The 25,946-nt window shown below is 51.1% G+C and overlaps 16 protein-coding genes across 16 annotated transcripts; 9 read left to right on the top strand and 7 right to left on the bottom strand.

Annotated features, from left to right (window-relative positions):
- Positions 1–408: 408 nt before the first annotated feature.
- On the bottom strand, positions 409–6,100 carry COCCADRAFT_34278 (uncharacterized protein; the record flags this gene model as incomplete). The annotated part of the gene is made up of 10 exons (XM_007711190.1): positions 409–501; positions 571–2,222; positions 2,271–2,981; positions 3,622–4,606; positions 4,654–4,929; positions 4,984–5,151; positions 5,255–5,378; positions 5,434–5,505; positions 5,555–5,930; positions 6,085–6,100. The coding sequence occupies 10 exons, from the start codon at positions 6,098–6,100 to the stop codon at positions 409–411; spliced, it is 4,473 nt and encodes a 1,490-aa protein (XP_007709380.1).
- A 1,176-nt stretch (positions 6,101–7,276) lies between these two features.
- Positions 7,277–7,526, bottom strand: COCCADRAFT_88547 (uncharacterized protein; the record flags this gene model as incomplete). The annotated part of the gene is made up of 2 exons (XM_007711207.1): positions 7,277–7,427; positions 7,477–7,526. Coding segments are annotated over 2 exons (201 nt in total), but the record flags the coding sequence as incomplete, so codon positions are not given.
- Positions 7,527–7,789: 263 nt separating this feature from the next.
- On the top strand, positions 7,790–8,329 carry COCCADRAFT_88674 (uncharacterized protein; the record flags this gene model as incomplete). The annotated part of the gene is made up of 1 exon (XM_007711208.1): positions 7,790–8,329. One exon carries the CDS (start codon positions 7,790–7,792, stop codon positions 8,327–8,329), a length of 540 nt encoding a protein of 179 aa, XP_007709398.1.
- Positions 8,330–9,291: 962 nt separating this feature from the next.
- On the bottom strand, positions 9,292–9,808 carry COCCADRAFT_88580 (uncharacterized protein; the record flags this gene model as incomplete). Its single annotated transcript, XM_007711209.1, has 2 exons — positions 9,292–9,500; positions 9,634–9,808. The coding sequence occupies 2 exons, from the start codon at positions 9,806–9,808 to the stop codon at positions 9,292–9,294; spliced, it is 384 nt and encodes a 127-aa protein (XP_007709399.1).
- Positions 9,809–10,154: 346 nt separating this feature from the next.
- On the top strand, positions 10,155–10,688 carry COCCADRAFT_88567 (uncharacterized protein; the record flags this gene model as incomplete). The annotated part of the gene is made up of 1 exon (XM_007711210.1): positions 10,155–10,688. The coding sequence occupies one exon, from the start codon at positions 10,155–10,157 to the stop codon at positions 10,686–10,688; it is 534 nt and encodes a 177-aa protein (XP_007709400.1).
- A 24-nt stretch (positions 10,689–10,712) lies between these two features.
- COCCADRAFT_88648 (uncharacterized protein) lies at positions 10,713–10,904 on the bottom strand (the record flags this gene model as incomplete). The annotated part of the gene is made up of 1 exon (XM_007711211.1): positions 10,713–10,904. A coding segment is annotated over one exon (192 nt), but the record flags the coding sequence as incomplete, so codon positions are not given.
- Positions 10,905–12,243: 1,339 nt separating this feature from the next.
- COCCADRAFT_49114 (uncharacterized protein) lies at positions 12,244–12,570 on the top strand (the record flags this gene model as incomplete). Its single annotated transcript, XM_007711212.1, has 1 exon — positions 12,244–12,570. A coding segment is annotated over one exon (327 nt), but the record flags the coding sequence as incomplete, so codon positions are not given.
- A 649-nt stretch (positions 12,571–13,219) lies between these two features.
- COCCADRAFT_88619 (uncharacterized protein) lies at positions 13,220–14,854 on the bottom strand (the record flags this gene model as incomplete). The annotated part of the gene is made up of 1 exon (XM_007711213.1): positions 13,220–14,854. A coding segment is annotated over one exon (1,635 nt), but the record flags the coding sequence as incomplete, so codon positions are not given.
- A 517-nt stretch (positions 14,855–15,371) lies between these two features.
- On the top strand, positions 15,372–16,067 carry COCCADRAFT_2589 (uncharacterized protein; the record flags this gene model as incomplete). Its single annotated transcript, XM_007711161.1, has 2 exons — positions 15,372–15,704; positions 15,756–16,067. 2 exons carry the CDS (start codon positions 15,372–15,374, stop codon positions 16,065–16,067), a joined length of 645 nt encoding a protein of 214 aa, XP_007709351.1.
- A 402-nt stretch (positions 16,068–16,469) lies between these two features.
- Positions 16,470–17,365, top strand: COCCADRAFT_2590 (uncharacterized protein; the record flags this gene model as incomplete). Its single annotated transcript, XM_007711162.1, has 3 exons — positions 16,470–16,575; positions 16,623–17,148; positions 17,206–17,365. 3 exons carry the CDS (start codon positions 16,470–16,472, stop codon positions 17,363–17,365), a joined length of 792 nt encoding a protein of 263 aa, XP_007709352.1.
- A 748-nt stretch (positions 17,366–18,113) lies between these two features.
- Positions 18,114–18,278, top strand: COCCADRAFT_88507 (uncharacterized protein; the record flags this gene model as incomplete). Its single annotated transcript, XM_007711214.1, has 1 exon — positions 18,114–18,278. A coding segment is annotated over one exon (165 nt), but the record flags the coding sequence as incomplete, so codon positions are not given.
- A 160-nt stretch (positions 18,279–18,438) lies between these two features.
- On the top strand, positions 18,439–20,188 carry COCCADRAFT_23877 (carbohydrate-binding module family 18; the record flags this gene model as incomplete). Its single annotated transcript, XM_007711179.1, has 2 exons — positions 18,439–18,624; positions 18,674–20,188. 2 exons carry the CDS (start codon positions 18,439–18,441, stop codon positions 20,186–20,188), a joined length of 1,701 nt encoding a protein of 566 aa, XP_007709369.1.
- A 969-nt stretch (positions 20,189–21,157) lies between these two features.
- COCCADRAFT_88532 (uncharacterized protein) lies at positions 21,158–21,739 on the bottom strand (the record flags this gene model as incomplete). The annotated part of the gene is made up of 1 exon (XM_007711215.1): positions 21,158–21,739. One exon carries the CDS (start codon positions 21,737–21,739, stop codon positions 21,158–21,160), a length of 582 nt encoding a protein of 193 aa, XP_007709405.1.
- Positions 21,740–21,913: 174 nt separating this feature from the next.
- Positions 21,914–22,093, top strand: COCCADRAFT_88491 (uncharacterized protein; the record flags this gene model as incomplete). The annotated part of the gene is made up of 1 exon (XM_007711216.1): positions 21,914–22,093. A coding segment is annotated over one exon (180 nt), but the record flags the coding sequence as incomplete, so codon positions are not given.
- A 1,112-nt stretch (positions 22,094–23,205) lies between these two features.
- Positions 23,206–23,901, bottom strand: COCCADRAFT_88535 (uncharacterized protein; the record flags this gene model as incomplete). The annotated part of the gene is made up of 1 exon (XM_007711217.1): positions 23,206–23,901. The coding sequence occupies one exon, from the start codon at positions 23,899–23,901 to the stop codon at positions 23,206–23,208; it is 696 nt and encodes a 231-aa protein (XP_007709407.1).
- Positions 23,902–24,477: 576 nt separating this feature from the next.
- On the top strand, positions 24,478–25,776 carry COCCADRAFT_2594 (uncharacterized protein; the record flags this gene model as incomplete). The annotated part of the gene is made up of 4 exons (XM_007711163.1): positions 24,478–24,625; positions 24,678–24,713; positions 24,766–25,600; positions 25,653–25,776. The coding sequence occupies 4 exons, from the start codon at positions 24,478–24,480 to the stop codon at positions 25,774–25,776; spliced, it is 1,143 nt and encodes a 380-aa protein (XP_007709353.1).
- Positions 25,777–25,946: the final 170 nt, after the last annotated feature.

Here is a 25,946-nt window from a genome sequence, read left to right on the forward strand (position 1 = left end):
ATACTCGTGTCACAAACTATAGTTCCTCCCCCTTTTTTTCCCTCCTCGAAACCGCTTCAAACAGAAAACAAACCCCCAAACACCATAGAATGCAACATGCTTTCATCGTCCTCCCTTCTTTTTATTTCCTGTTTTTTGTGCTTGAAATACCATCTCGTCAAAGCGTAGGTAACGTTGTAAGAGGTAATCATATTGTTTTGCCTTGTCCGAGGATATTTGGATAGGGTAAAAAAAAGAGTGAATGCGAGATTACCCTTTCTTCCCTTTTCACTCAAGTCCCTCTGTGCAACGAGCGGTATGACAAGCAGGACTGTCAAAATATCTTAGTCTTTCCTCCCCGGGGAGTGTAACTTCTCTTCTCAAAATTAGATTGATAGACGGGTTGAACAAGACTCCGTGACAGTAGACTTAGATCCTCAGCTCCATCTGCTCATCCACAAAGGTAGCATTGGCATGGTGATGAGTGTGGTCATGGTGTCCTTGCTTAATCAAAGCGTTATACTGCGGGAACCAAACACGTTAGTTTTCTCATTACATCATCATCAAATACTAGCCTAGAGGCCAACGTACCTTGAAGCCAAAGTTCAAGCACAAAGCTACTACAAGACCAATGCACACAACCAACGGTCCCGTAATCGCATCAAAGTCCTTTCCGCTACGCTCCCGGATCAACTTAGCCCGGTACACGTACATGCCGTAGCCCCATGCTAGCGTAAAGGCAGCCACGCACGTATACACGACAGCCAGTGCGCGTGCAATGTCATTTCCTTCTCCTGCGGCATTGTACAAACCAAGGGACAGAGAAGCAAGCAAGACACTAACATGCTGCCACTTGATAAAGGTACGCTGGTTCGCGAGCCACACTTTGGCCTCGACCCTGACCGGGCCCTGGTCCTTGATCCATACACCGGGGTCTCTGATGCCTGGCGGCAGTTGAATCTTACGCTGTTGTCGGCGGGCGTACTTGGAGGTGGAGAAGGATGGGAAGAGAGCAGCAAGACCACCTCTTTGCGTCTTTCCTCCAGCAACTACATCGTCGTCCGAATCCGAATCTTCTTCAACGCGGACGTTGGTGTTGTTATTGTTCGTGTCACGGTTGCGGTCTTGCTGCGATTGCGAAAGGTGCGAACCAATCGTCGGCAGCGAGGGTCGGACGGCAGGCTGGGAGTGGGCTGCCATGCTAGCACTCTTGGGCACAGAGCGAGTAGCTGCGGGTGAGCCAACGGGCGAGGCAATAGATGGGCGGAAACTAGGGCTTGCGCGTGCACCGAAGAGGGAGCCAACAGCAAACTCATCCTCGGCGGCTTTGCGTTTCTTCTCTTGCTCGTCGTCAAAGGCCTTTTCAGGCTCCTTTCTGATGTCGTTGTCCACCTCGCTGAGCCAGAAGGGAAAGGTGTTAACGTTGTCCTCGAACAGTTTGGCGACACCGTGAACAAACTTGGAGAAGCGAGGCGACTCCTTGACGAGGTGAGAGTGCATCAGGTCCTCGATCCACTCGTATTTTTGTGAGCCCTTGACCTTGACCTCAAGCAGCGCATAGGGGAACCTGTGGATCTCGCCCTTCTTGAGGTTCTTGAATGGGTACTCCAGCTGGGCACCGTCAATGTCGTGCCTGTGCCAGTCCTCTGGGTCGCGGCATGGCCTGCTCTCGTCGAGCGAGTCTTCGCGGATGAGGGCAAGATTGGTATCGAGCGAGATGCGGATGCGGTCGTCGCCCGGGATCTGGAAGGCAGTGCGAGTGTAGTTTGCGCGGAGCATGGGCTGTAGCTTTTGCTCCTTAACAAAGCTCTGGATGTCGCTGACGGCACTCTTAAACTGGTCAAGCTTCTGCTGGTCCTTGTTGGGCCTGTATTCCATCTTCTCGATGCTCTTCTCCATATGGTACTTGTCCTCGAGGAAAGGCTGCACATATTTGGCCTTGATGGGGAAGCGAACTTCCTCGGCGGCATTGCCCTCCTTGATGACCTTCTTCTCAAACATGATCTCGGGCTTTTCGTTGAGCTGGCCGTACCAGCGGAGGCGGAGCGAAGAGGCGTCAGGCTTGCCATTGACCTTGTCCGTGTAGAGTGAGAAGTCTGGGTTGTCGAAGTAGATGGAAGTGATTGTCGGGTCGCGCTGGGTACCCTCGGCAACCTTTGATGTCTGAGGGTTGTAGACAAGGACTGGGAGGCGGCGGAGGATGACCGTCTTAACCTCGAAGAGATTGTCCATGTGGACCCAAACTATATATTGTCAGCGCGGCGCGTTACAGCTGGCCATGTAAGACTTACACTTGTGTGAGTTGAAGGCCTCGCCCGTGGTGCTATCATCGTTAAAGGACAAGGCCTCCTTGGACTTGCCATCGAGGCTTTGGCGAACAAACGAGTAGAGAGCCGACAGCCTGTAGATCAGCGGCGAGGCATCCTCGGTGTGAAGCGGGTGACGGGCAATGCGGGCGTCGATGAAGGGGCGCAGGCGGTAGGAGCTGCCGCGCAGCTTGTCGTGCTTCTTGGTGGCCTTGATGATGGCGGTGAAGTTAATGCGGCTAAAAGCCTCGAGCTCCTTGGTCTCTTTGGTGATGCTATCGAGCTCGCGCAGCGCTTGCTTTAGCAGCTTTTCGCGCTCTTCCTGACTGAGCTCGGGCTTCTTGGGCGCATCTTTGGAGGACTCGGCCAGCAAGCCCTCGCCCTCGCCGTTACCACCGGCGTTGGTGTTGTCATCGTCGTGAACGCCCACGGCCAATGGCTCCAGCTTCTTCTCGCATGCCGAGGTACGGTCGCGCAGCTTCTGCGAGATGTCGGTGATGAAGTTGTGCACCTTTTCCAGCTGCACGTTGGCCAGCTCGTCGACAAAGGCGCTCTCATCGTCAGCAGTCCACGAGTCGTCGTCCTCGTTGTCCTTGAGCAGCTTCTTGAGCTTGTCGTAGTCGATGTACTGGTCTTTCCATGGCGCATACACGCTCCGGCGAAGCGTCGTTCCGAACTTCATGGCTAAGCGAGAGGCTGAATGTGAGGAAGTGCAGGAAACGCGTCACACCAAGCAGCGCGGCATGCAGTAGTAAGAGAGTATTAGAAGAATAAAATACAACTCGACTGGGACTGGCCAGCGGGGAGCTTTGCCTGCCAGCAGCCAATGCCCAGGAACCACGGGCGCACGTGTTTCGCGTGCCGCCCGCGCGTCATAGCTGTGCAACTATGCTCTCACCCCTGCTCCGAGCAAAAAAAACATTTTGCTACGAGTGGGTATCGGATCCTCACGACATCACCTCGACTCCATCCTGCCTCTGGTTGCGACAACTTGCCGTTGGTTTCTACCTTCGTATAAACACACAAGTACCGATTTCCAAACATGGCCTGTTCTCCAGCATGGTCGGCCCGTACGAGTCAGTCCACGTCAGGTACATCCATGTACTATTGTAATCCAATGTCATTGTATAGTCCCGACGTCAGTCTCCAAGCTCCGGCTTGTTATTGCTATGATTGATATACTACAAAACTATACATAAACATTGGCACCTGCAAATGTTCTTACTCTCAAAACAAGCCGCTCGGAACTCTAATGGCTTGTATATACCATGCTTTGAGCAAACCTATGCGGCACCCTTCAGATTCATCACGGTAGCAAACATCAACTCTTTGATACCACCGAGGCCTCGCCCATCCAGCCATTGAAGCACCCACGCCTTGTACCCATTTCCACCATCCCAATCCACACTCGCCCCACCTTTGCGCTTCAGTGCCTCTAGACTCTTCTCACTGACGGGTCCTCGGTGGTGCACCATAGTATTCGGATCAAGGTCGTTCTTATCAGCAAAGTCTTGTTCCATAGCACGCCAAGCTGCTGCAGAAAGCGCTGCTAGCCATGCGTTGTGAGACAGCCCAAAAGCCGTTTCGATAGTATACTCACGATCCATCTTCTTCAGATAAGAGTGGAGCATGGAGCGAAGTGCTGCATCACAGAATAACCCCTGCGACTTCTTGTCCTGAGCCACCAGACCCCGAGCTACCCAGAGAAGGTTGTACATGTCTCGCAAACAATAGTTGAATGTATCCGTAGCTTCAACAGGGTAGTAAGCTTTGACCGGTTTGGGATGCCTGTCAAATGCCAATTTGTACGCCCCAACAATGCCGCAGACACGTGCAAATGTCGTTGCCGAGGTATCCTGCGTCAAAAGATAGATCAGATGCATTGGTGGCAGCTGTATCGGCACCACTCGCGGCTTCGACGACGTGCTGACCAATTCGTAAAAGGAAAGGATGCACGACGTGACATCACTGCCCAGTCCTGCAGGTATCGAAACAAGAGCTGATGTGAATAATGTTGTAACATGCGTGGTCACACGGCTTAACGTCTGACTGCTTTCACTGCCACGATTTGCAGCGTCAGTGACCGCCGTCGATATATGATGCTGTACGAGAGCAGTATAGAAGTTAATGAGTTTGGGGTATGCTGGGATTCCTTGAGCCGCTATGGCCCGCTCGACAAAGGAGAGATATGTCGCATGAACCTCTTCGAATGACTCAATGTCAATATAGGACAGTAGTCCTAGAATCGTGTCAAGGTTGTCCTGTTCATTCCATAGTGGCAGATACTCTCGGAAGAAAGCCAATACACTAGAGTGTAACGTCTTCGATTGGTCAGCTTCGCACGAGTCGATATAATAAATGCCCTTACCTTTGTGTACTGGGCATATCTCAAGAGACCACTGAGTATCTCATCGAGATATCCGTCGTCTCCAGCCCCTTGGCGATGGGCCTCGAACTGCTCCTCCAAGCAGGCGGCAAGCCATACACCAATCCTGGCAGTCGAAATGCGTGATGGATTTAAATCCACATACTTTTGTAAAAGTGGATCCGCGAGCAACGATACTAGCTGACCTGGTGGCTCTATCCTATCAAGTTTCTCAACAAAATCATCAACACTGTCGATACCCTCGAGCGTCACTGAACTCTATATCGTAAAGTGTTAGTGTCTACTACTAAACGGTTCAGACTGCGAGCTTACTTCAGTCGCATGGTAGGTGTGCACTTCCGGGATGGCAGAGCTTTTGCTACCCTTGAGTCCCTTTCGTAGCACCTTGAAGCCGTTCTGCACCTCCCCGCCTGAATCGTCCACAGCATTGCTGGCCTCATGGACTGCGGCAATTCTGGCTCTCCATTCGTCGTCCGGTCGCTGCAAAGTTAGTTCATGTTCGGCAGTACGACGGTGGGGTGCGGGGAAATAGCGTGGGAGAGTTGAGGTTGCATTTGTAGTGGCACAAGCAGCGGATACTCACCGGAGCGAAAGATTTGCGACTCGTGGAAGTACTTCCAAGAATGATGTCGGGATAGTAGTCCTTGTACACGCGGAGAAGTCCCTGTAACGCGGGTTCATTACCTAGTCCGCGTGAAAGTTCCAGTCTGCAGTTGCGTTAGTAGCCCATATCAAAGCACTGCCTTTGAAATGTACACTGACAGTTGCTGTATGCGAAATGGCTTGACGTGCTTTCTGCGAGTGATGAGCGAGAGCAGATGACACAAGGACGTCCTGCTAAACTTAGCACACATGCGGTTGCAACCTGGCTGAAGTGGCTCACCTAATGCTGATCATATCCAGCATGCCGAATAGAACGCTATACAGACGCGAGAGAACATTCTGCTCTTCGATGATCTCATGAACTATAATCAGCCACTTTACCAGACTGTCTTGGGTGCCAGGCGAGGGCTTTCCTTTGCCTTGACCAAGCGCCCCGACAACAGTGAGGACCACGTCACGTGGTATGCGACGGGCAGGGTACAGATTCTTGGTCAGGGTAGTAATGGTTGTCTGATCTAACGACGTCTTCACCGATATAAGCTGTACAACATGTCGAAGAGCATCCTGGTCAAGGCCGCCCTCTGTGGCATAACGGCAGATGACATCGACTATGCTCGAGACCTTGATGGTGCGTTGCTTTGCTGGTGTCCTAGATGCTGCAAGCCACTGTAAGCACTCTTCCTGACCGAGTCGACAGTCGCGTAGTGATGCCTACCTTGGTGTAATAAGTTTAGCGTCTCCTGCAGCGTGGGCCGCTCGTCTGCCGAGTCCATCAGTAGCTGGCATAGGGCGGGTCGCAGGTCGATTTACCAGCAACAGATGGCATGCTGCTGTCAGTACCAGCATGCATCGGATAAGACTGCGTTTGGCCGTTGTGGATTCTCGGTGCGGTTGCGCGGGCGCGTTGCCGTCGTGGTTGTTGACATGAAGTTGCGCCTTGCCTGTTTGGACCGCGACCAAACAAGCGAGCAGCTCCCCGTCAGCCAGCCATCCATCCAGAAGAGTGCGTGCTACACCTCTTCCACCCACCTTGCAAACAGTACTGTCCTATGACTACATCGCGTTTGCGTATTCGGCCCTTCCTTCTATAGCCAATGGCTCAACTTACTGGTCAACTCACCGATTGGGGCTCCTGCGGCTCGCCCACGCTACTCCGGCTTGGTTCAATTAATCATGCAGATGTCACCCGCATGGCCTATCCGTCACTGGAACATGCTTCGCAGCGCTCGCCTGTCTCCACATTCACCTTGAACATTTGGTGCTACATGGCAAGCATCAAAAGGTAAAGATGCGTCGACTTGGCCGGTCCGACTGGCTCTGGGTCATGGGCTGCTTTGCACGTCAGCGATCGACTCCATCACTCCCTCTGCAACGTCAACTCCGAGCGTACACACCCCCGCGCGCTGTACGCCCCCCTGATGATGGTGTACGTACGCGGATACGTGCCTGGCCTACTGACCCGGTTGTTGGCTGGCTGCCTGATCTTGAGTGGCGTTCGTTCACAGATCCTCCACCAGACCGGTCGGTGAGGCGGTTTGTCCGGAGTGACAGCTTTCATCTTCCCTTCTGCTAGTACTGTAGGGCTCCAAGACTACCATGACTATCACTTCCTCATACACGTGCACATTGCAACAGTGCCCCGCATGTGCTATCCTATCAAATCTCGTTCGCCTTCGATACACGATCTTGCTGCTGCCCGATACAATCATGGCCATGCGGCGAGGCGTTCGTTGAAGTAACTGCCCACATACGCACCCGCGCCACCAGAATGCCTGCGACGTATCGGTCGTGGCCATGGACTGAAATATGCCAGCCACTCGGCACTCCTTCCGCCTAACACAGTCCCAAATTATTTGCTTTATCTGCCGGCCATGCCCGCATGGCCGAAGGTTTGTGCTACCCTCCTCAGATCTGATCTGGTATCACCTCGATCATCATTTTCAATAATATCGGCATGCACATCTGGTAGCTTTTAGTTAATCAATTTTACCGTCTAAAGCCTCTAGGAGCCGGGAACACGATTACGACCCACCTTGTGATCATCAACCACTCGGTTTCTGGATTTGTTGACCTGTTCCTGGAGTATCGAAGGAAAATATTGGGTAACCACACCTTCGTGATTAGTCGCAACCAGGCCTGCGCCATTTAGCTCGCTATTGAGCATTAGCGTTCCCGAGCCTCGCCTTAGCCTCAAAAAATTACTGTTGTCTCACGGCACAGCAACTTTCCTTCTTTTCGGCAACCCAGGCTCGTTACATTGCAGGTGAGATACGCGAGTTGGAGTGCTTTCCTGGAGCTTGATCCACGAGCCTTTTGTGGTCTTTACAGGAAATGCTCATGAAATCTCTTACTGCACTATCCATTTGTCTTGTGGAGAATTATCTACGTTGGGATCATATCCAAAGGACACTGGCCTCTGGTCATGTATAAACACAGATCAGAAACCCCGTTCATTTACAAGTCATTTTGCTCAAGGACTACCTTTCCAACACCTTGCCCATCGAATCTGACCAAGATGCTTCATGGAGCTTCGGCCACCGGCGACGCTAAGCTTGTACGGTGTTCAAAGAGAACTCTGGAGAGATTACGGCATCTAAATGAAGCTGAGATAATCACTCTCTTCACGCCAATTGTCCCCCACCCTCCTTCCACAACACTGGCAAAAGATATGGATCCGTTTGAGCCTCTGGGCCGGGTGCTGCCACGAAAAGTACGACATGTGCCATACCGCCTCGACTACGGCAAAACGGAAACGCACGCCGACTTTCTGCCTTCAAGTGGAGCAGTTATAGTTGTCGTTTGTGCCACGGCCAATGTCCTCGGATATGATGCCCAAGCGTTTGAGAAACAGTTGCAGTTTGCTCGGGGCATAGCAAAGGACATCAAGGAGAACAACTCGATAGCCGGCATCCCTTTTGCAGTGCTCCTTATTAGCGATGACGCTGCTGGAAGGGGCTACATTAATGCCACTTGCGATCTCCCGGCAGTCATTACGGCCAACGATTATACAGCTGCAGCGTTGAACAATGCCGTCCGAGTTCTGTTTGGGATGTGAGAGTAATGAAGGGTGGTCTTTTGTGTGTCCGTATCCGGATTTTTATGCGCTACATCACATTGGGGGGCTTTAGTGCCATGGAGGCAAGTGTCATTGAGTGGTATTTGTGTAGCGTTCCAATTGCAAACAAAGACTTTGTTAGTTTAAGCATAATGCACATTGTCGTTAGCTTTAGTCCACGTTTATCATCTTCTTTACATACGTCATGAGAATGTACCCACTACCTCATTCACTATATTCATCTCTGTGCTCACTTGAACTCAGCAATACAACAGCAATGATATATTCAAGCAATCTACGGAAAATATCTCCACTACACACCATACATTACTCTACTCGGCAGTGAGATTGAATGTAGAAGAGAAAAAAAAAGAGACATGTCAACAAGGCCCGAGGTGAAAAAAAGGCAGGTCGCCCCACTCGACGTACACGCGTGCATGCAAGGTCAATGTGATTGTTTTCTGCACGGCGTGCATGATGCATATCACAACGCATACAGAGACGCTCACGTGAGGTCGATACCATGCTAAACAGGGCATGTACCTCGTATGTATGCAGTCTACGTGGCAGACAGGTACATGGGCGGGGGAGGGGGGAAGTAAACTTTGTATACTGGGGGGGAATGTGTACGTTAGTCGTGCTGACATGGCTATTCAAAAGAACAAGATAGCAAAAGGTATTAACATTATATTTGGTATTTCGTATCCGGTTCTGTATGTTGAATAATGACGTTTGACTCTGTCGTGGGCTGCCAGGTATTTAATACGCAGAAGGGATGGCAGTATGAATGGTTCCCGTCTGCCTTGATGTTTTCTTCCATACACGCGTATTCGCTGCTCGTTACGCTCTTCAAAAAGACCCTGTCATGTATCTCCAAAGGCTCCATTGTTAAACGCCATAACCCCCTCTATTTCCCAACAAGTGTAGCTACTCTCATTCGTGCGGGCATGTCCTCCGTCGTTCTATGGCTCCATGTAGGCCCTTCCACCGGCCGGGAAATCTCCTAGGGGAGCATTCGGTGATACGCTCATTTTCTGTGCGTCATTGGCGAGCGATTGTTGGTTGCCAGATACATAGTAGAGGATACGATTCGCGATGATGGAAAGATGTTCGGGGAGGTATAGCGAAGCAGCGATTATGAGGAGAGAGAGTAGGAGGAAGAGCACAGAGTCTGTAATTATACGTTAATTGATGTCTTTTGTCTTTCATGGTTCTCACGCCATGTCTCTGCTGGAAAGGCAAGGGAAAGGGGTGTGGGTGTCTGGCGGTGACCAGAAGCACACACACATGTGGGAGGAACGTACTGAAGATGAACTTCTCGGTCGACGTCAACATGTATAGGGAGAAGGTGACTTCATATTGGTATCGCTTGCGCTGGAACCAGCGCAGCATGGTCGAGGGATACAGCATGGCTGCAAGGAGGAGTGCGGAAGCCGAAGCCAAGAGGACGCCTGTCGCGAGGGATGTCGTGTCAACCATAGGAAATCGTAGTTACAGGGCGACTTAATAAAGGGTTCGGCCGAGGGATTTGCGTAAGTAGTTGGGGCGCGGCGCGCGGCGGATTTAGAATGGCATGGAAATCGGCGTGGGTGAAGGAAGGGGAGATTGACCAGTTCAGGGACCGAGCGGATTTGGAGCAGGGGTCTGGCGTGTTGCTCCGCTCTCCACTCATCTCATGACGCGCACGACAATTTGTCAAGTCGCATTGCTGGTCAACAACGGCCAACAAAGTTTTCTCCGTGTGGCAATGCTGCTACCACGACATGCTACTGCTAGTGCATCATCTCCAATCTAGAAGATCTGAAAAATGCACATTCATCCGCTCATGCCCCGCCTCGCCCTCATCCGCGCATCTCCTTCCGTCTGTATCCAACATGCCGCATTCCACAGTACCCCTGCGCTCTTCTCCAAAGCTCTTCCGCCACGGCCCGTACTCGTTGAATCAGATCTGATAGAGAACTTTCTCAAGGGCTCTGGTCCCGGTGGTCAAAAAATCAACAAGACATCATCTGCCGTGCAACTCAAGCACATCCCCACAGGCATTGTCGTTAAATATCAAGATACGCGGTCGAGAGAGATTAATCGGAAGATGGCAAGACGAATCCTGCAGGACCGCATTGAGGAGATGGAGCTAGGAGAGGATGCTAGGACAAAGGTCAAGGCGAGAGAGAAGAGTAAGAAGAAGGCAAGCGCGGCGAAGAAGTCGAAGAGGAAATACAGAGCATTGGAGGAAGCGAAACAGAGTGGGAAAGAGGATGCGTCTGCGGATGAGGATGCTGATCTGGAAGTGGAGGAAGGTCAGGCTGCTGCGCCAGACTCGCTGAGAGCTAGCGATGTAAGCAAGGCCGCAGGTGATTGAATACGGAAAGATACAAAAGATGATTCACATAAGAACATGCACGCTGTCGTATGCTGTAAGACGTAGATCCAGCAGGCGTGTGGCCTTTGACAAGACCGACTTTGCAGGACCCGGTCGCAAGACTCGGCGTTTCCACGCGTATAGCAAGCTCACGCGCTGGAGCTGTCGAGCTGTTGGCCAAGAGGAATTAGAGAAAGAAGGAACAAAGTCTATACGATGACGAACAAGGCGGCTGCCAGCTGTTGGAGAAGCCCATCAAGCCCGACGCCACGTCCTATCTCTGGCTTCAACGCGTGTCGTAGTACGTGTCCAATGCGTACAGCATCAAGGTCGCGGAAGATATCATGAAGCCTGCCACGCGTTCTTCGCCCAAGCTATACGTACGATACGTCATCACACGTCGTACGCGTTTGCAACACCAACATCCATCTTCCTCAAGCAACTGGCGTCAAGCCAGAAGACTCAATGAAAAGGACAAGAGCACTCTTAGATGCGACCAGCAAAAATTGCCCCGCCGAGATTCCCGAAGGAAGCTCGTGACTTATCCACACCGCGCTGTGCAATGCAGGCGAACGAGTCAGACCACTGAATACATGAGCTCAGTGCGTCGCAAGAAGGTAAGTATGAGGAATCCAAGAGGGGACGGGGGGACAGTGGGTTTATATACTGGCAGGGAGACGCTAACTGCTAGCGTGCACGTGATCTTGGCTGCCTTCAACCCTGGGGCCATAAGCCCAGATCCATGGGCGGCTTCAAAGTGGGGCTTGTGCGCGGGAATATGAAGACGTCTTTCACTATTGAGAATTTTAGGCCTCTGTAATAGTACGTTTCAGGACAGTTATTTAATGGATAACTGCGAAGAAATATGTATCAATATGCACCGGCACTTCACACTAGTCCATCTCCTATGACTACCGTTCCTTCAATCATTTTCTATATGCAGACATATGATATCCCCTGGATTTGATTCAACCTCCTCTTCACGTTGGGTAGTTCTTACAGATCCGGATACAATACAGCCTGTCACTATCTCCAGCACTTCATTCAGACCCATTGGAGCTACTCCTACTCTGCTCGAGATTCTCTCCATCACAAAGTTTGGCTAGCAACAGATTGAACAAAATCCTTGGTGAGAGTAACGCAAAGCTCTCTTCGACATCTCACTTGATAACAATAACAAGATATGGTTACGACATAAACTTCCCCAACCATTGTGTCATCGTGAATCGCGTTCATTCCAGCAGTGTTCATGTACAACCTAGGCTCAGACTACAAACGAGCCCTACACCTTTCACTCCTTGCACTTGCTTCTTATCCAACCACCATATATTTCCCCTCTCCGAACTCTTCTCTTCCACCGCATCACAAACCATACCCGTGGTATTCCATCTCCCCTATCCCTTTTCCCAGAGACAAAGTCACCATGAAGTCGTTTATCGAGTCCATTTCCCACCGCTTGTCTAGCCCCAGCAGAAGCCGCTCCAAAAAGCTCCCTGTACCTCATGACGAACCATCGCCAATGGAAGGAGACGGCGGTAACTACCAGGGATCATCCGAGGAACACATTCCACTTCTCAACTTGGATCTCCTGAACATCAAGCCTGAGGATCGCCAGTGGTTCACAGACGTCAACATCGCTGTACGCGACCTCTCAAACGGTTCGGAAAATCAAAACTACGGACACATCCGCCGCATTGTCTCAAACGCCGCTCATATCCTCGACAAAGAAGTCAAGCATCATGAGTGGGCTCGCAAACTCGACCCCCTCATCATATGGGTCTCATGCATGGTACACAGCGTGAGCAGTCAATTGCTTAGAGCAGCAGAGAAAACATGCGATCAACTTGATGTCATTGACTACTTCCTCAAGTCTTACGGCTGCCCGCTACCAATCCGTCGCCAAGTAGCCTTCATCACCACACGCGTTACAGTCGAAATCCAACTATACGATGTCAGCCTCATGAAGGTCTTTTCGGACGAGTACCCCGCTCACCGCGTGATTCAAGATGCGCACATGCTCGCTGAAATGGGCGCGATTGGTATCATTCGGTTCTACACGTTCTACGGACGACTTCCACCTGAGAGTTGGGACTCGACTGAGAAGGTCAGCAAGTTGATTAAGGACTACTTGAGCCAATATGTACAGGCTATGAGGACGGAGACTGGGAGGAAGATGGCCGAGGAGCGGTTGAAGTGGATGAAGGAGGAGTTCTTGCACCAGTGGAGCCGAGAGGCTGATACGAGCAATGTGTAGACTGTTACACTTGAGGTCTTGGGGGCAATCATGTAGTAACTTTGGCGTTTCCGGGTTGTTTACATATTGTATGGAATTTCCCACATTAGCAATGGAAGCACTGGTAGTCTCTGGAAAAAAAATCAATCTAATTCCTATAACACCGTGTACTCCGACATTCCATAAAACATGCACTGAAATCAATCCGTACCACTCTAGTCCCCAACGTCCTCGTCATACCCAAAAAACCAAAGCAACTAAAACACCGCTTAAACCTCTCCCCCAAGCTACTCCTACTCTACTCATTGCACTTCCAAGTAACACTAAACGTGTCCCCATTACCCGCCAAGCACATGTTCAAGCTCGACCCCTCCACAACCACACACGGCAGCCTCTCCTTTCCGTCACAGTAAATCCCCAAAGGATCAGACCCAATACCCACAAAGTCGCAATTCTTGTAGTCGGAATCAGGAATGTCGAAGCGTTTGGACAATCCTACGAGCGTTGATTCCTTGTAAAACGGAGTGTCGGTGCAGACGTTGAAGGGCGAGTCGCGGGGGTTGCGGTAGATGACTATGGATTCTGTGCCGTCGCCTGCGGTGAGTTTGCCGGCTTGGTAGACTTGGTCGGTGGGTGAGGGTCCAGGCTGAGGTTCGGGTTCAGGTTCAGGCTGGGGCTCTGGTTGAGGCTCTGGTTGAGGTTCGGGTTGAGGTTCGGGTTGAGGTTCGGGTTCGGGCTCCTGAGGTGGCTCGACAGGTGCATCGGTGGGTTCTGGGGCGGGATCAACTGGTTCGCTAGGTGTGGGCTGGGGATCAGCTGGGGCGGGCACGTTGGGTGGAGCGTCGGCTCTGGGGAGCGGGCCGTCGCCGTCGACGGGGAAAGGGTAGCCCGGCATCAAGCCGTCGGTCAAGTCGAGGGTGCAGGCTGGTGCTTCGATGGTTGTGGTAGTGGTAGAATCGGAGACGCCACAAGCTGTCGTTGCTGTGCAAGAGGGATCTTTGCATGAGGTGGTTGTCGTGATTCCAAGGTCGTTGGTGCCGAAGCTACATCCTTGCGTGCACACGTTTGCTGTCTGGGTTTCGCAATCATCGGGATCTTCGTTGTTAGGCGGGGGAGGAGGAGGTGTGATGGTTGGATCAATGGGTTCGACTGGGTCAGGCACTGGATCAGGCACCGGGATCGGGTTGACAGGATCTGGTACAGGAATGGGGTTGACAGGATCTGGCACTGGAATGGGGTTGACAGGATCTGGCACTGGAATGGGAATAACTGGTCCAGGTATAGGAATGGGAATGACTGGGTCAGGAACTGGAATAGGCTCCACTGGATCCGGCTCGGGAATGGGCTCAACTGGGTCAGGAGCTGGGATAGGGTCGACTGGATCAGGAACTGGAATGGGTTCAGTTGGGTTAGGAACTGGAACAGGCTCCACTGGATCAGGTTCCGGAATGGGTTCAACTGGACCGGGCTCTGGGGTAGGTTCGATAGGTTCTGGCACTGGGCTAGGATCTGGCAACGGTACCGGGTCTACTGGAGGTGTATCAGTTGGTCCTGGAATTGGCGGAATAACATCTGTATTTTCCCCAGGCACAGGATCTGGATTGGTGATTGGTATGACCAGCTTCGGACACATATCGTCGCTGAACAAGAACACAAAGCCGTTGAGGTTGACATTGTTGTCTGCATTTAGCGATAACAAATTTGGGCCGATAGTGATGGCTGGTCCATTGGCCGAGATTGTTGAAGTTGCGCCATCAGGAAGGCCATTCACAACGACATCGGATGGACCTGGACTAAGAGTGAGAGTTGCCTCTGGCAAATTCACAATTGTCGGGCATGGAGGTGGATTGGCCTGTGGGGCTGGGCGAGCTTCGGCGAGGTAACTATTGAGAAGAGAGAGAAGGAGTGCGGAAGAACAGGAACGATGCATGATGCTAGATGAAAGGAGAGTAGAGCTGAGAATGTATGAAAGGTGTGTTTGTTTGAATGATACTTGATACACTGGAGATGATGGACATTATATATACAATGTTCTTACCTCTGTCCTTGAATAGATCCAACTCCTTGATTGCTCGTTCTTGCTAGCTATTCTCGATCCATCACTGCCAAGTTACACCGGGTATTCGGGAAGACTCATGGGGCGAGGCGCACAACATTGCACACTATTTCAGGTACTCGATGTGGTAGAAAAGAATGTTAGTATTTTTGTATACACTTGAAACGAGAGTCGCTTGCCTTAAAAGTACCCTGCCCTTGGAGAATGAAATTATTGGCTATTTCTGGGAAACAAACGCAGGGATCTTGTAGTAGGATGAGAGGCGTGGGCGGCTAAAGCACCCCGCTGACATAAGAACTCACCACTTGCCCTTGACAACTTCAACCTGGAGCCTTAACTTTTACTCTTCCATCAAATCCCTTGCACAATTTTAAGATCACTTTGAAACGATACCATGGATATTACAACCGCCGAGAAAATTTACAGCCAGATTGTTGCGGCAATCAAGAACAAAGACATTGAGGAGTTCGACCGAGTAGTCCAAGACAACCCAACATGGCCCCCACAGGAGCATTGGCTTGGACACCCACACGATGCTGCCTCCCGTTCCGGGCTTCCCATGTTCAAAGCATTCCTCAAGCATTTCCCACAGACCAAGGACTGGGACTGCGGCGAAACTGGGGATGTTGTCGGCGCTGCTGCAATGACGGGCGACATTCCAGTCCTAAAGTACTGCCTAGAAGAGCTTGGACACAATGCTAACGAGGGACGCATCTTCTTTTCTCCAGTAAGTTGCTCGTACTGTGGTAAATTGAATATGTGAAATAACTGTAGTCAGGTGTTGTACTTTCTCAACTCCATGAAAGATACGACAATACCTGGAAAGAAAGCTGAGGTGATACAAATCCTTGAACAGCACGGTGCAACAATGGAAGGAGAGCCTGGGAGTATCATCCATCAGCGATCGCACAAAAAGCGCAATGGCAAATTGTGCTGGCACAAGAATGACCCGGTAGATTGCCCAGACTACGTGCATGATGAGAAGTCGAGCGTGGTTGAGCAGGCCAAGAAGCTGTTCGGATGGAACAAACCCGGTAGTAGCGTAGAAACCCCTGCTTCTGAAAGCCAGGAGAAACTGGCCCCTTCGTGAAGGAATATGTTGGTTTCGAGTATGTAGAATGAAGACGGCAGTTGGCCCTAAGCGTTACCATCAATTGAAAGTGCCTTGCCATAATTAGATCTCGTGGCCTAGATTCAGAGTGGAAATGTGTGTAGAGAGATTGTATAGTACGGCCCTGGTAGATACTTCCCCAACACTATCCTTGTCGCTCATGAAACGGCCTGCCTGACTTCGTGGGGTGGCTTGGTAGTAAGCTTCATAGATAGAATCAGTATACAGTCTTCAGCGCTTAGAGACAAGGAAAGAAGAGCATATAACGACATCTGGATATCTTCCTAAATCCACATCAGTACACTGTCTCCAATCTCCTTAGCAACAGCACCTCCATTCACTTTTGTCTTTCATTGCATCCCGTCCCATTCTTAGCACAGCATGAGGTTCCAATCTCTTCTTGCGTTCCCAGTCTCTCTTGCACTTCTTTGGAGTGCTGCTGGCCCGTTTACCAATGCAGCACCCGCTCCTCTGCCTCCTGATGCCGGTAAGTATGGTGAACTTTTATACACTCCTACATACTGATATCAGCAGTTACAACGAACATTCAGCTTCCTAGACAGATTGAGCATGTCCTGTACGGTTCAGACGTCGAAGATGTCAATGTCACCACCAATCATCTCGTTCGCCGCGGTTGCTTCCCCAGCAAAGAAGAAGAAGATGATATAGGCCCCACGACATGCGATGGTAGCGTTCCTCCGCTCGATGAATTGCGAGCTCAGATCCAGCGCTGGGGCCAAGTAGCTGCCAGAAGACCCGCCTTTTACACTTTTCTTGGAGCAGGCGGGGCGATCAAGACAAGCAAGTGCTGGGTCCAAACGCACCCTGACCTGATTGCGCCGGTCCCAAACCCGAAGATTGATAACCTTGGCGCTGTATTCTTCGATGATATCGTGGACAAACGTTACGAAGCAGTTATCGGGTCAGCATTGAGCTCGGGCAGACAAGTTAGCTATCAGAAATTGCTCAGTCAGGCTATGGCTATGGAGAGTCAAGGAGAAGTGTGGATCTTTACGAAAGCCGATGTAGACTTCGATACGCTCCCTCCAGACAACACCTGGTAGGTTATCGTATTGATTTCGAGACATAGTGACATGGAGCTGACAGAATACTACAGGAAGAACTGGGAGCTCCCGGCACTCACCCGCAATGACAAGGTAGACAGGATCATCCGCACCGACCCCACTGATGGGAGTGACCCGCCAATCACCCGAGTGATTTGGCAGAGAGGTGACCCACCCACGGCCAATGAGCCACGAGGACTGGTGGAGTTTTGAGTTGTTGACTTGGAGAGATTTGGAGTGCCGAATTTGGGTAGTTTTGTTGGTTCAAGTTTAGGGTTTGTTTTGGCAGTCAGGCGTTCATCGTATCTTGTCTATTTTTTGCAACATTTACAATACTAGAGGGTACATTCTACATTATTGCAAGCCACCACAGTATTGACCCGCTCGACATATACGAGTAGTATGTACGTCACCTATGGGAATGTCGATTGGCGTCCTGCGTCTCCTTTTCTGGAAGTTTTGGGCTGCCAAAAATAGACGGTCGGAGTGGGGGCGTGCTTCCGCCTGGCACCGCCATCCACTCGGGCCCGCTAATTATACTCCACAACCAAGGTAATAACGGCCAAAGCTAAGCCTTGACGGCTTTTCTTCACCCTCTCATGTCGTAGGTGGCGAATCAGTGCTTCGGAATTCGAGCGACCAAATTACCGGAAGTCTAATGCGACCGACGGCGCTGTGTCGCGCGTGTTCAAAACACGTCGAAGGTGTCTTCTAGCACAATGTACTACACACAATAAGATTCCTCAATGCTGTATAACATTGTGGCTTTCCTCTGGACATGTCTTGGTCATTTGTTTTTCGACGAGGATCAGGGATTGCTTTTCGTCGCGGCTATCTGTGCCGTGGGCTCGGCGAAGTAAGCTCGTATTAGGATCTAGGCCGCCCATTAGTTTACGATGGGTACAATGCGCGCTGTCTTAAGCAATCAGAATTGGGTGCTGGCTTGTGGAGTAATTGATGAGATTTTGTCGTATCCGGTGGATCGACGACAGGGCATACGCCTGACGCAGGTACACAAGGCTACGGCAAGGAGGCGACTACCACCGCAGATCAGTTGTTTAAAAGCACCCTTTCCCTCTGGGCAAAGCTTCTTCTTCACGGCCTTGACAATCACATGTTAGTGTAGGCATCGTGCGTTCCTCCGTCTAAGCCGTTGTTTCCTTAATTTGTTTACTATCCCCCTACCCCTGGTTGGGGTAATATCTTGCTGACTGTAGAATCAATACTTAATTCTCACCTGACGCCATCCCCCACGGCACAACCTTAATCTTTTCTTCACCACCAGAATGAAGTTTCTCATTCCTCTTGCCGTGGGCCTCGTCGCCGTATCGGCCACGCCCACCCCAGTGCTAGACAGGAGGGACGTCTCGACTGACGGATCATGCGGCGGAACTGCCGGTCTTACGTGCAAGGGTTCTGCGTTTGGAGATTGCTGCTCGCAATACGGTTGGTGCGGAACCGGTTCGGCATGGGTGAGTAGCTTGTGGAGCGCAACACGACCTGGAGGCTAACAGCGGGCAGTGTGGAACTGGATGCCAGTCTGGCTTCGGAACGTGTGACGATGGTAGCAGCCCTCAGCCCTCGCCCTCGCCTTCAACTCCGGCCCCTTCACCAGTGTCAGCACCTGAGGGTCTTGTCAAGTGTTTGGATGGAAAGGAAGTGCCTTTCAAGATGAGCAGCGACGAGGAATACGCAAATCTTGCAAAGCCTTACAACTTGCGCGTACCCTTCAACCCTGCCGTCATTGTCCTGCCAACCACTGAACAGCATGTCCAAGATGCTGTTGTCTGCGCTGGTGAGCAAGGAATCAAGTGCCAGGCCAAGTCGGGTGGTCACTCTTATGCCAACTTCAACACCGGTGGTATCAATGGCGCCATGCAGATCAACCTTCAGTCTTTCCAGACTATTGAGCTTGCCAAGGATACTGGTATTGCAACAGTTGGAGGCGGTGTCCGCCTGGGTAACCTTGGTGACGGAATCTATAACCAAGGCAAGGCTGCACTCGCTCAGGGTACCTGCCCTGGCGTAGGTATCGGAGGCCACTATACCCACGGAGGCTACGGTCAAACTTCGCGTAACTGGGGTCTTGCTATGGACCAGATCGTCGGTGCTGAGGTTGTTACCGCTGATGGTAAGCTCGTCAAGGTGTCAGCTACCGAATCGCCTGATCTCTTCTGGGCTATCAGGGGTGCTGCTGATTCTTTCGGTATCGTCACCAAGTTCTATCTCCAGACCCATGCTGCCCCAGACAGCATCACGTACTTTTCGTTTGGTTTCCAGGGCGTTCACGATTCCAAGGATGTCTGGACCAAGACCTTCCTCCACCTCCAGGATGTGGCTACCAACAGCTCGGTTGTGGATAACCGTATCTCATTTGGTGTCTACCTTGACGGCTACAACGGCTACAGTCTGAGCGGCGCCTTCTTTGGTACTGTCGATGAATTCAACAACAAGATCAAGCCTGAGCTTCTCCGCGGTCTCCCTACACCTTCTAGCCCCTCTGTTGAGTCCTTGGCCTGGTACGACTACCTAGTCAAGGTTTCCGGCAAGACGACCATTAAGGTACTCACAACTGGTTACGATGAGCATGAAGACTTCTTCGCCAAGTCTGTAACTGTCCCCGAATCCAGCGGTCTTACATCCGAGGCCATTGGCGCGCTCTACGACCACCTTCAGTCCGGTACTTCCCAAGATTGGTACATCATCATGAACCTGTACGGTGGACCCGGCTCGGCTATCAACAAGAAGGACATTTCTTTCGCCGCCTACGACGACCGCAAGAGCCTGTGGGTGTTCCAGAACTGGGGCTACGGCGCTACACCCAAGGATTTCATCAACGGCATCAACGATGCCATCATCAATGCCGAGCCTCAGACAAATTTTGGCGCGTATCTCAACTACGTTGATCCCACGTATGATGCTGCCACTGCTCACAAGCTGTACTATGGTGAGGAGGTGACAGCGCGCCTGACCGAGCTCAAGGCAAAGGTCGATCCCAAGGGTGTCTTCTGGAACCCGCAGGCCATCGGTGCTTGAGTGGATGCGATAGATGGAATTCTTATGAGAATGAACAAATAGAAATACTCTTCTTCATGCCCTCATGGATTGTTGTTGATGTTTAATTATCGCGCGTCTTAGTTATGCGTGTATTGCCTAGAGGATAAAAATAGGACCGTCAAAGGAAAAAAAAATCGTAATATTATTCATACACGTTTGGATGTCGATGATTGGTTGCAAGTGATGCTGCTGTACAGGTTGTACTAATCTGTAAGGGAAAGTTACACACGCTCACCTGCGAATCAATGCTGCTTTGTCTTGCAAGGAACACACGACGCAAGCAAATTCTGCCAGGACCCTGTATGATGTCCACCTAAACGCCTGTTCTTTGATCTTAACTTTTACTGGCTCGAAGAAAATCTGGTCGACCTCATTTTCTCCCCTTTTACTACTTTTTTTTTAAGACGAGATTATTTAAGCCCCCAGCTTCGGTATGTTGTATGATAGTTCTCTAGACCGGTTCCCCGCCCCCCACAACGCGGTGATGAACCGTTGACGGCGGTTGTTTAGTGGGCCATTCAATGAACCTTATTAAAGCACCCAGGTATTCCCAGCATGAAGGAGCGGGCCGTGGCGGCCACCCATCAGGCGTACTGAACACATTAGGTGGCTGAATACCAGAGCAATGCATGATCCGAACGCACCAATCAAGCATTTCAAAAGTGACATCTGCTGCAACCCCTGTGCTTTGCTTCCCTCTCTTCCCCATTTCCTCCCGACTCCATCTATAATAAAAGACTTCCGTCTGGAGATTAAAATAAAAAGCCACCGGTATTATGAATTCCGCTGGGGTGTGCAGAAAAATGGTTCTCTAAAAAACCGACGGCAAGGATCACAGTTTCCCTTGGTGTCCTGTGGAGAAAAACACTGTACAGTGAGTTGGAAACGGTGTTGTTTCAGCCGCCGGCTGTATGCAAGCTTCTTTGTTTTTCCCTCTTGGGATGACGTTCAACAATCAGCTGAGGAAGCGGCTTTGCTCTGCTCGGCACCGGTAGCGGCAGCGGCAACGGCAGTAGCGGGCTCAGCGGCAGACAAGGCATGGTAGTATTCTGGATCCGGGTTGAGCAAGTGTGCAGGAATACCCGAGACAAGTGGGAGGGTATATTGGTGCTTGACATCCGGTTCCGGATTTGACGGATTGAGCTGCATGAGCAAGTCTGCCTCTTTGATACGCCTGAGTACATCCTTGACGTCAGTTCCTGTCTTGATGCGGCGCAGGATCTCGAGCGACTCATCGTCTGGCCTTGTCTTTATGAGATTGAAGAGTTCGGAGTAGGCTTCGTTTTCAGCGTGCAGGGCGTCGTATTTTCGCTTCAGCGCTTGGCCTTGGGTTTCCGCTGAGCGAGTCGCATAGTGGCACGAGGTGGAGCGTTTGGTGCACTCGAGACACACGGGACGGTCTCCGTTACATCGTATCTTCCGTACTCGACACTGATCGCAGGCCGACGCGACGCGGTCTCGCGGCAGCGGCGGAAGGGGTTCGTTTCGTGGTCGCGTGGCTGACGGGAGGAGTGGTCGCAGAGGGCGCATGTTCCGGCAAACGGTTCTCGTGTGGGCGATGGGCGGACGGGATTATTTTTTGTTTACTGATCTAGAAACTTGAAGACGATTAGAACCAGATCCCAGAGACCGAGTTTCTAAATATCTATTTCCCATGGTTATGCAGTCTTTGGATAGCGTAAAAGGAATTTTGATTGTCGATTGGGATACGGCAATTCGTCCCGCCAATCAAATGTCTCCATTTCCCCATTTCCAGGTAGACGTCAGCCATTGCCTGCGAACTCTCGCGTTTTCCTTTTGGGACAATCTACCACGGAAACTCTGTCATTACTCTTCGAGTCATACACTCAAGACCTCCTGAATCGCATGCTTATGATTTTATAACCCATGATTATATATTATCCCTTTTCTTTCCCAGCCAATTCACTGCCTCTGCCCTCCATGGTGCGTTTCACTTCCCTGTAGCTTTTAGTGGAGGGCTGCATAACTAACAGACGCATGCAGAAGCCCACTCTTTGCGGCTGCTAGCGTTACCGCCTCAAGTGTAGCGGGCGCATAGCAAATCATGATCGGATCTCTCTCCGGTAAACAAGTGTCCTCTCTCCACATGCGGCTTTTTTCCATACAGGACATTTGTCGTTCAAAATTGTAGCTGAATGGGCCCTTTTCTTCAATTGGTTACGATAGTAACTTGTGGCTATGTAGAGAGACCATATGGCAGTCCGGTGATGGTTCAACACCCGACTTGGTTGTTCGGCGAGACTTACATTAGTAGTATTCGGTCTTTGTCCCCACGTTAAGCGCGCACCAAAGGATCTTGCTGGCTTCCAGATTCACTAGGCATTGAAGACCGTTACCAGTGATTACAAAACGGCAAGGTATGGCCGCTGCCCTTGTTCCGGATCCAATTGCAATGGTTCACAGGAGCACGTAGCGTGTGGAGATGCGCGACCGAACTTGGGATGCTAATCACGGACAACCGTGCGTCCGCTAAATGTATAAACCGGACATGTCACGCAGCATTCATTCATTGGCGGGATATTCTTCCGGGTGTCCCTGTACATTTGGCTTTGTAAAGTCTAGTAACACGTTTGATTGTACCGCCATGCTTCCAGGCCTTTCCCATCTGCACTGGACTCTATTCTTGTTGGATGCCATCCCAAAGATTTCTTGAAGACACTGGGCCTTGTGTCGCAATAACCAGCCAACATTGTACGACAGTGTCTTGCATGTAATTCGGCCCGTTTGCATTCATCGGCCAAGATGCGCGAGTTCAAAGTGGTGTGATACCAAGGACAAACATGGATTTTTGAGCGATCGTCAGGGCCAGAGTTTATTCACATCACGGCACCGAAGTGCATTCCTCTTTAAGACAATCTGGTATCGGACTTATAAGATGAGCATTGTGAATCGGAAGCCATTCCAATTCCACCTTCGGTATTCTGAAATGACTGATTTGCCATCGTGTAGTGGAAGCTTAATCCGCTCCATAATAATCAATGTAGCTGGAAGCTTAAGCGTGTCTCCTCTTCCCACTCCTTTGCAAACTCCTTTAGCACATCATGCCTTCTCCTCGCCATGTCTTTGCCAGTAGCCGTCTTCATCATTCCTGCGAGATTATACAATTTTTCACCAAAATGGCTGACCGCTCTGTCCATAGGCTGCTCGGGCATCTTTGCTGCCCCAAAAGAGAAGCATCGGGCTATTCCTACGGCACCAATGGCGTCGAGGCGATCGGCGTCCTGCACGATAGCGAGCTCCGGATACTGCCCAATCACTGAAGCGACGCGAGCAGGGTCGCGGACCTCGTTCGTATAGGAAACGTTCTTCACAATGGTTTGAACCTTTTGGGCCAGTTCAATAGATGCGCCGTGTTGAATTAGTGTGTTGGCAATTTGGTTCTCGATGTCTTCTCCTGGTTTTGCATACTTGTGATCGCCCACGTCGTGCAAAAGGGCGGCGAGGAACAGTGAAGTAGTGTCATAAGCCATAAAGGGGTTGGACTTTAGTTCGGCCTGAAATATTTGGTTGGTATTGGACAAGACGCGCAGGATATGTTGGTAGTCGTGTGAGTTGTCGTATTTTGACATGTACTCGTGGACGAATGAATTGATTGATGCAAAGAGCTTCTTGTCGCTGTCCTGGACGGGTACCTGCGGAACAGGGAGAGTAGTTCGACCATTACTCGCCATGGTGGAAATAGGATCAATTGCTTTGCGTTCGTGTATGTTCTCCCGCTCAGATGGACGCGTGGAGATGGAAGTTGGGTTTTCTTCTTCGCGTAGTCACGTGCCAGTCGGCTCTATTTCTAAGCCACATTTGGTGTTTTCTCTAGGCAGACGCGCTACTGTGTGCCGACTTGTTACAGATGTGTAGTTGGCTAGATACAAGCAGAAGAGAAAGATGATGCCATTAATGGTCATGTGCAGCGATGGAAGAGCCGAACTCCGTGTACGGTGGAGGCACTCCTTTGTTTTTCATTCATTTTGGCCAATCGCAATACCTATAAACTGAAATGAATTGAACGTTGAACAAGGCTTGTATCACTTGGGCGCAATGTCTTCTGGGGTAGAAGCTGCAATGATGTTGCGGAGGTGTCATCCGGGGTAGAGTAACCGCGGGAGCCTCGGTACTTTGCCGGGCACGCGATAACGAGTCCATGACTTCACCCTGCCCAGACTCCTGTCCTCACGTGCATACACCAACACCACGACGTACACGTCGCACAAGCGCCACCTTTCAGCGCGCTGGCTGAGGCGACTGCAGCCATGTACAAGCAAGCAACACAGAAGACGGGCGAGGTGCTGTCACTGCCCCCGAGATGGCTGGGCATGTACTCGGACTTCATCACCAAAAACAGCAGCGCTGTGACGCAGATTGAGTCTGCACTGCGTTCGTTGACATATATCATTCCGGGTGCGCATGGCTCAATGGGACTACTTTCTGGCACGATGCTAACAAGACCTAGGACGCTTCCGGGAATCCGAAATCGCATCAGAGTCTCGTATGTTGCGCGCTCGCTGGCGGCGCGTCTCCTTCAACTGACACACGAATAGTTCATAGCGGCGTCCAGGTCCTTTCTCTATACCACGACTCTCTCCTCTCCAAAGCCATGGCGCAAATGCCAGGGACGCGACGACACCCTGTCACCCCGCATCATCGATACACCAAGTTCTGGACACAGCACTCGCCCACGTATAAGCGAATCGCGCTAGTACTCCAGATGATTCAATATACCGAGTTGCTGTGGGAGATGGCAGCCAAGAGGAAGGGCGAGAAGGTACGATGGCGGGTTGTGGTGTTGCTGGAAGTGGTAAAGGCAGTATGCCGATTGCTGCTGCTCCGACTGACAAACTCCCGCCCTCTCCTATCTCCCCCGCTCCCTCAGCGGGAAATTGACCCCAGCTCTCTTGAAGAGTCATCGGCGTCGGCGGATGGCATGGATACGCCACCAAGCGAGCGTTCGGTCGAGGCTGAGAACTGGGCAATGCCCAGGACTGGTCTGTCGATGCCTAGTTTGCCAGATTCTTCGGACATTTCGAGTTACCTCCTCTCCAAGGTACTTACAGCAGACGACATCAAACCACCCAAGGCGCTTCTGCATCGAGTGAGTGGAAAGGGCGAGCTTGCCGAGGTCCTTTACATTCTGCGACCCGTTGCCTATGCCTTGGCCATGCAGCACTTTAGCGGCGACAGGAAGAGCTGGCGGCCGTGGTTGATTGGCGTCAGCATCGAGTATGGCGCTCGTCAACTTGCAAAGAAGGATTTCCAGGAGCGCTTGGCTGGAGGACTCCGTGGTTTGACTGGCCTAGAGAGAGAAGAGCTACGTAAGCGGGGCTGGTCCATGGGTTGGTGGGCGATGCGCGGCGCATTCTACGAGAACATCACCAAGTAAGTCACGACGAATTCTGAACATGGTGAATGTAGCTAACAATGTACCTAGGGCCTGGATCCACTCGATAACCTCCAAGCTCAAGGGCAAGCCTCTTCTTGACATGGTCGGTGGTGTTATTGAAGACTACGAGTTCCTCTGGGATCAGTACTACTTCCCCACTGCTACTCTATAATCTGTCCTGGCTATGTGTGGTTTGGTATGATACGGTAATGTTCGACATGGAGCTTCAGTGTCACGGAATAGTCTTGCAGCCCTATTTCCCGTAGTATTCGCCTCTTATTTTTCTGTTTTGGTTGTATTCTTTCAAAGATACTCCGAGGCCATTGCACGGCCTTGATCCAG

Source organism: Bipolaris zeicola, assembly GCF_000523435.1.
Source record: "Bipolaris zeicola 26-R-13 unplaced genomic scaffold scaffold_26, whole genome shotgun sequence".
Lineage (NCBI taxonomy): Eukaryota > Fungi > Ascomycota > Dothideomycetes > Pleosporales > Pleosporaceae > Bipolaris > Bipolaris zeicola.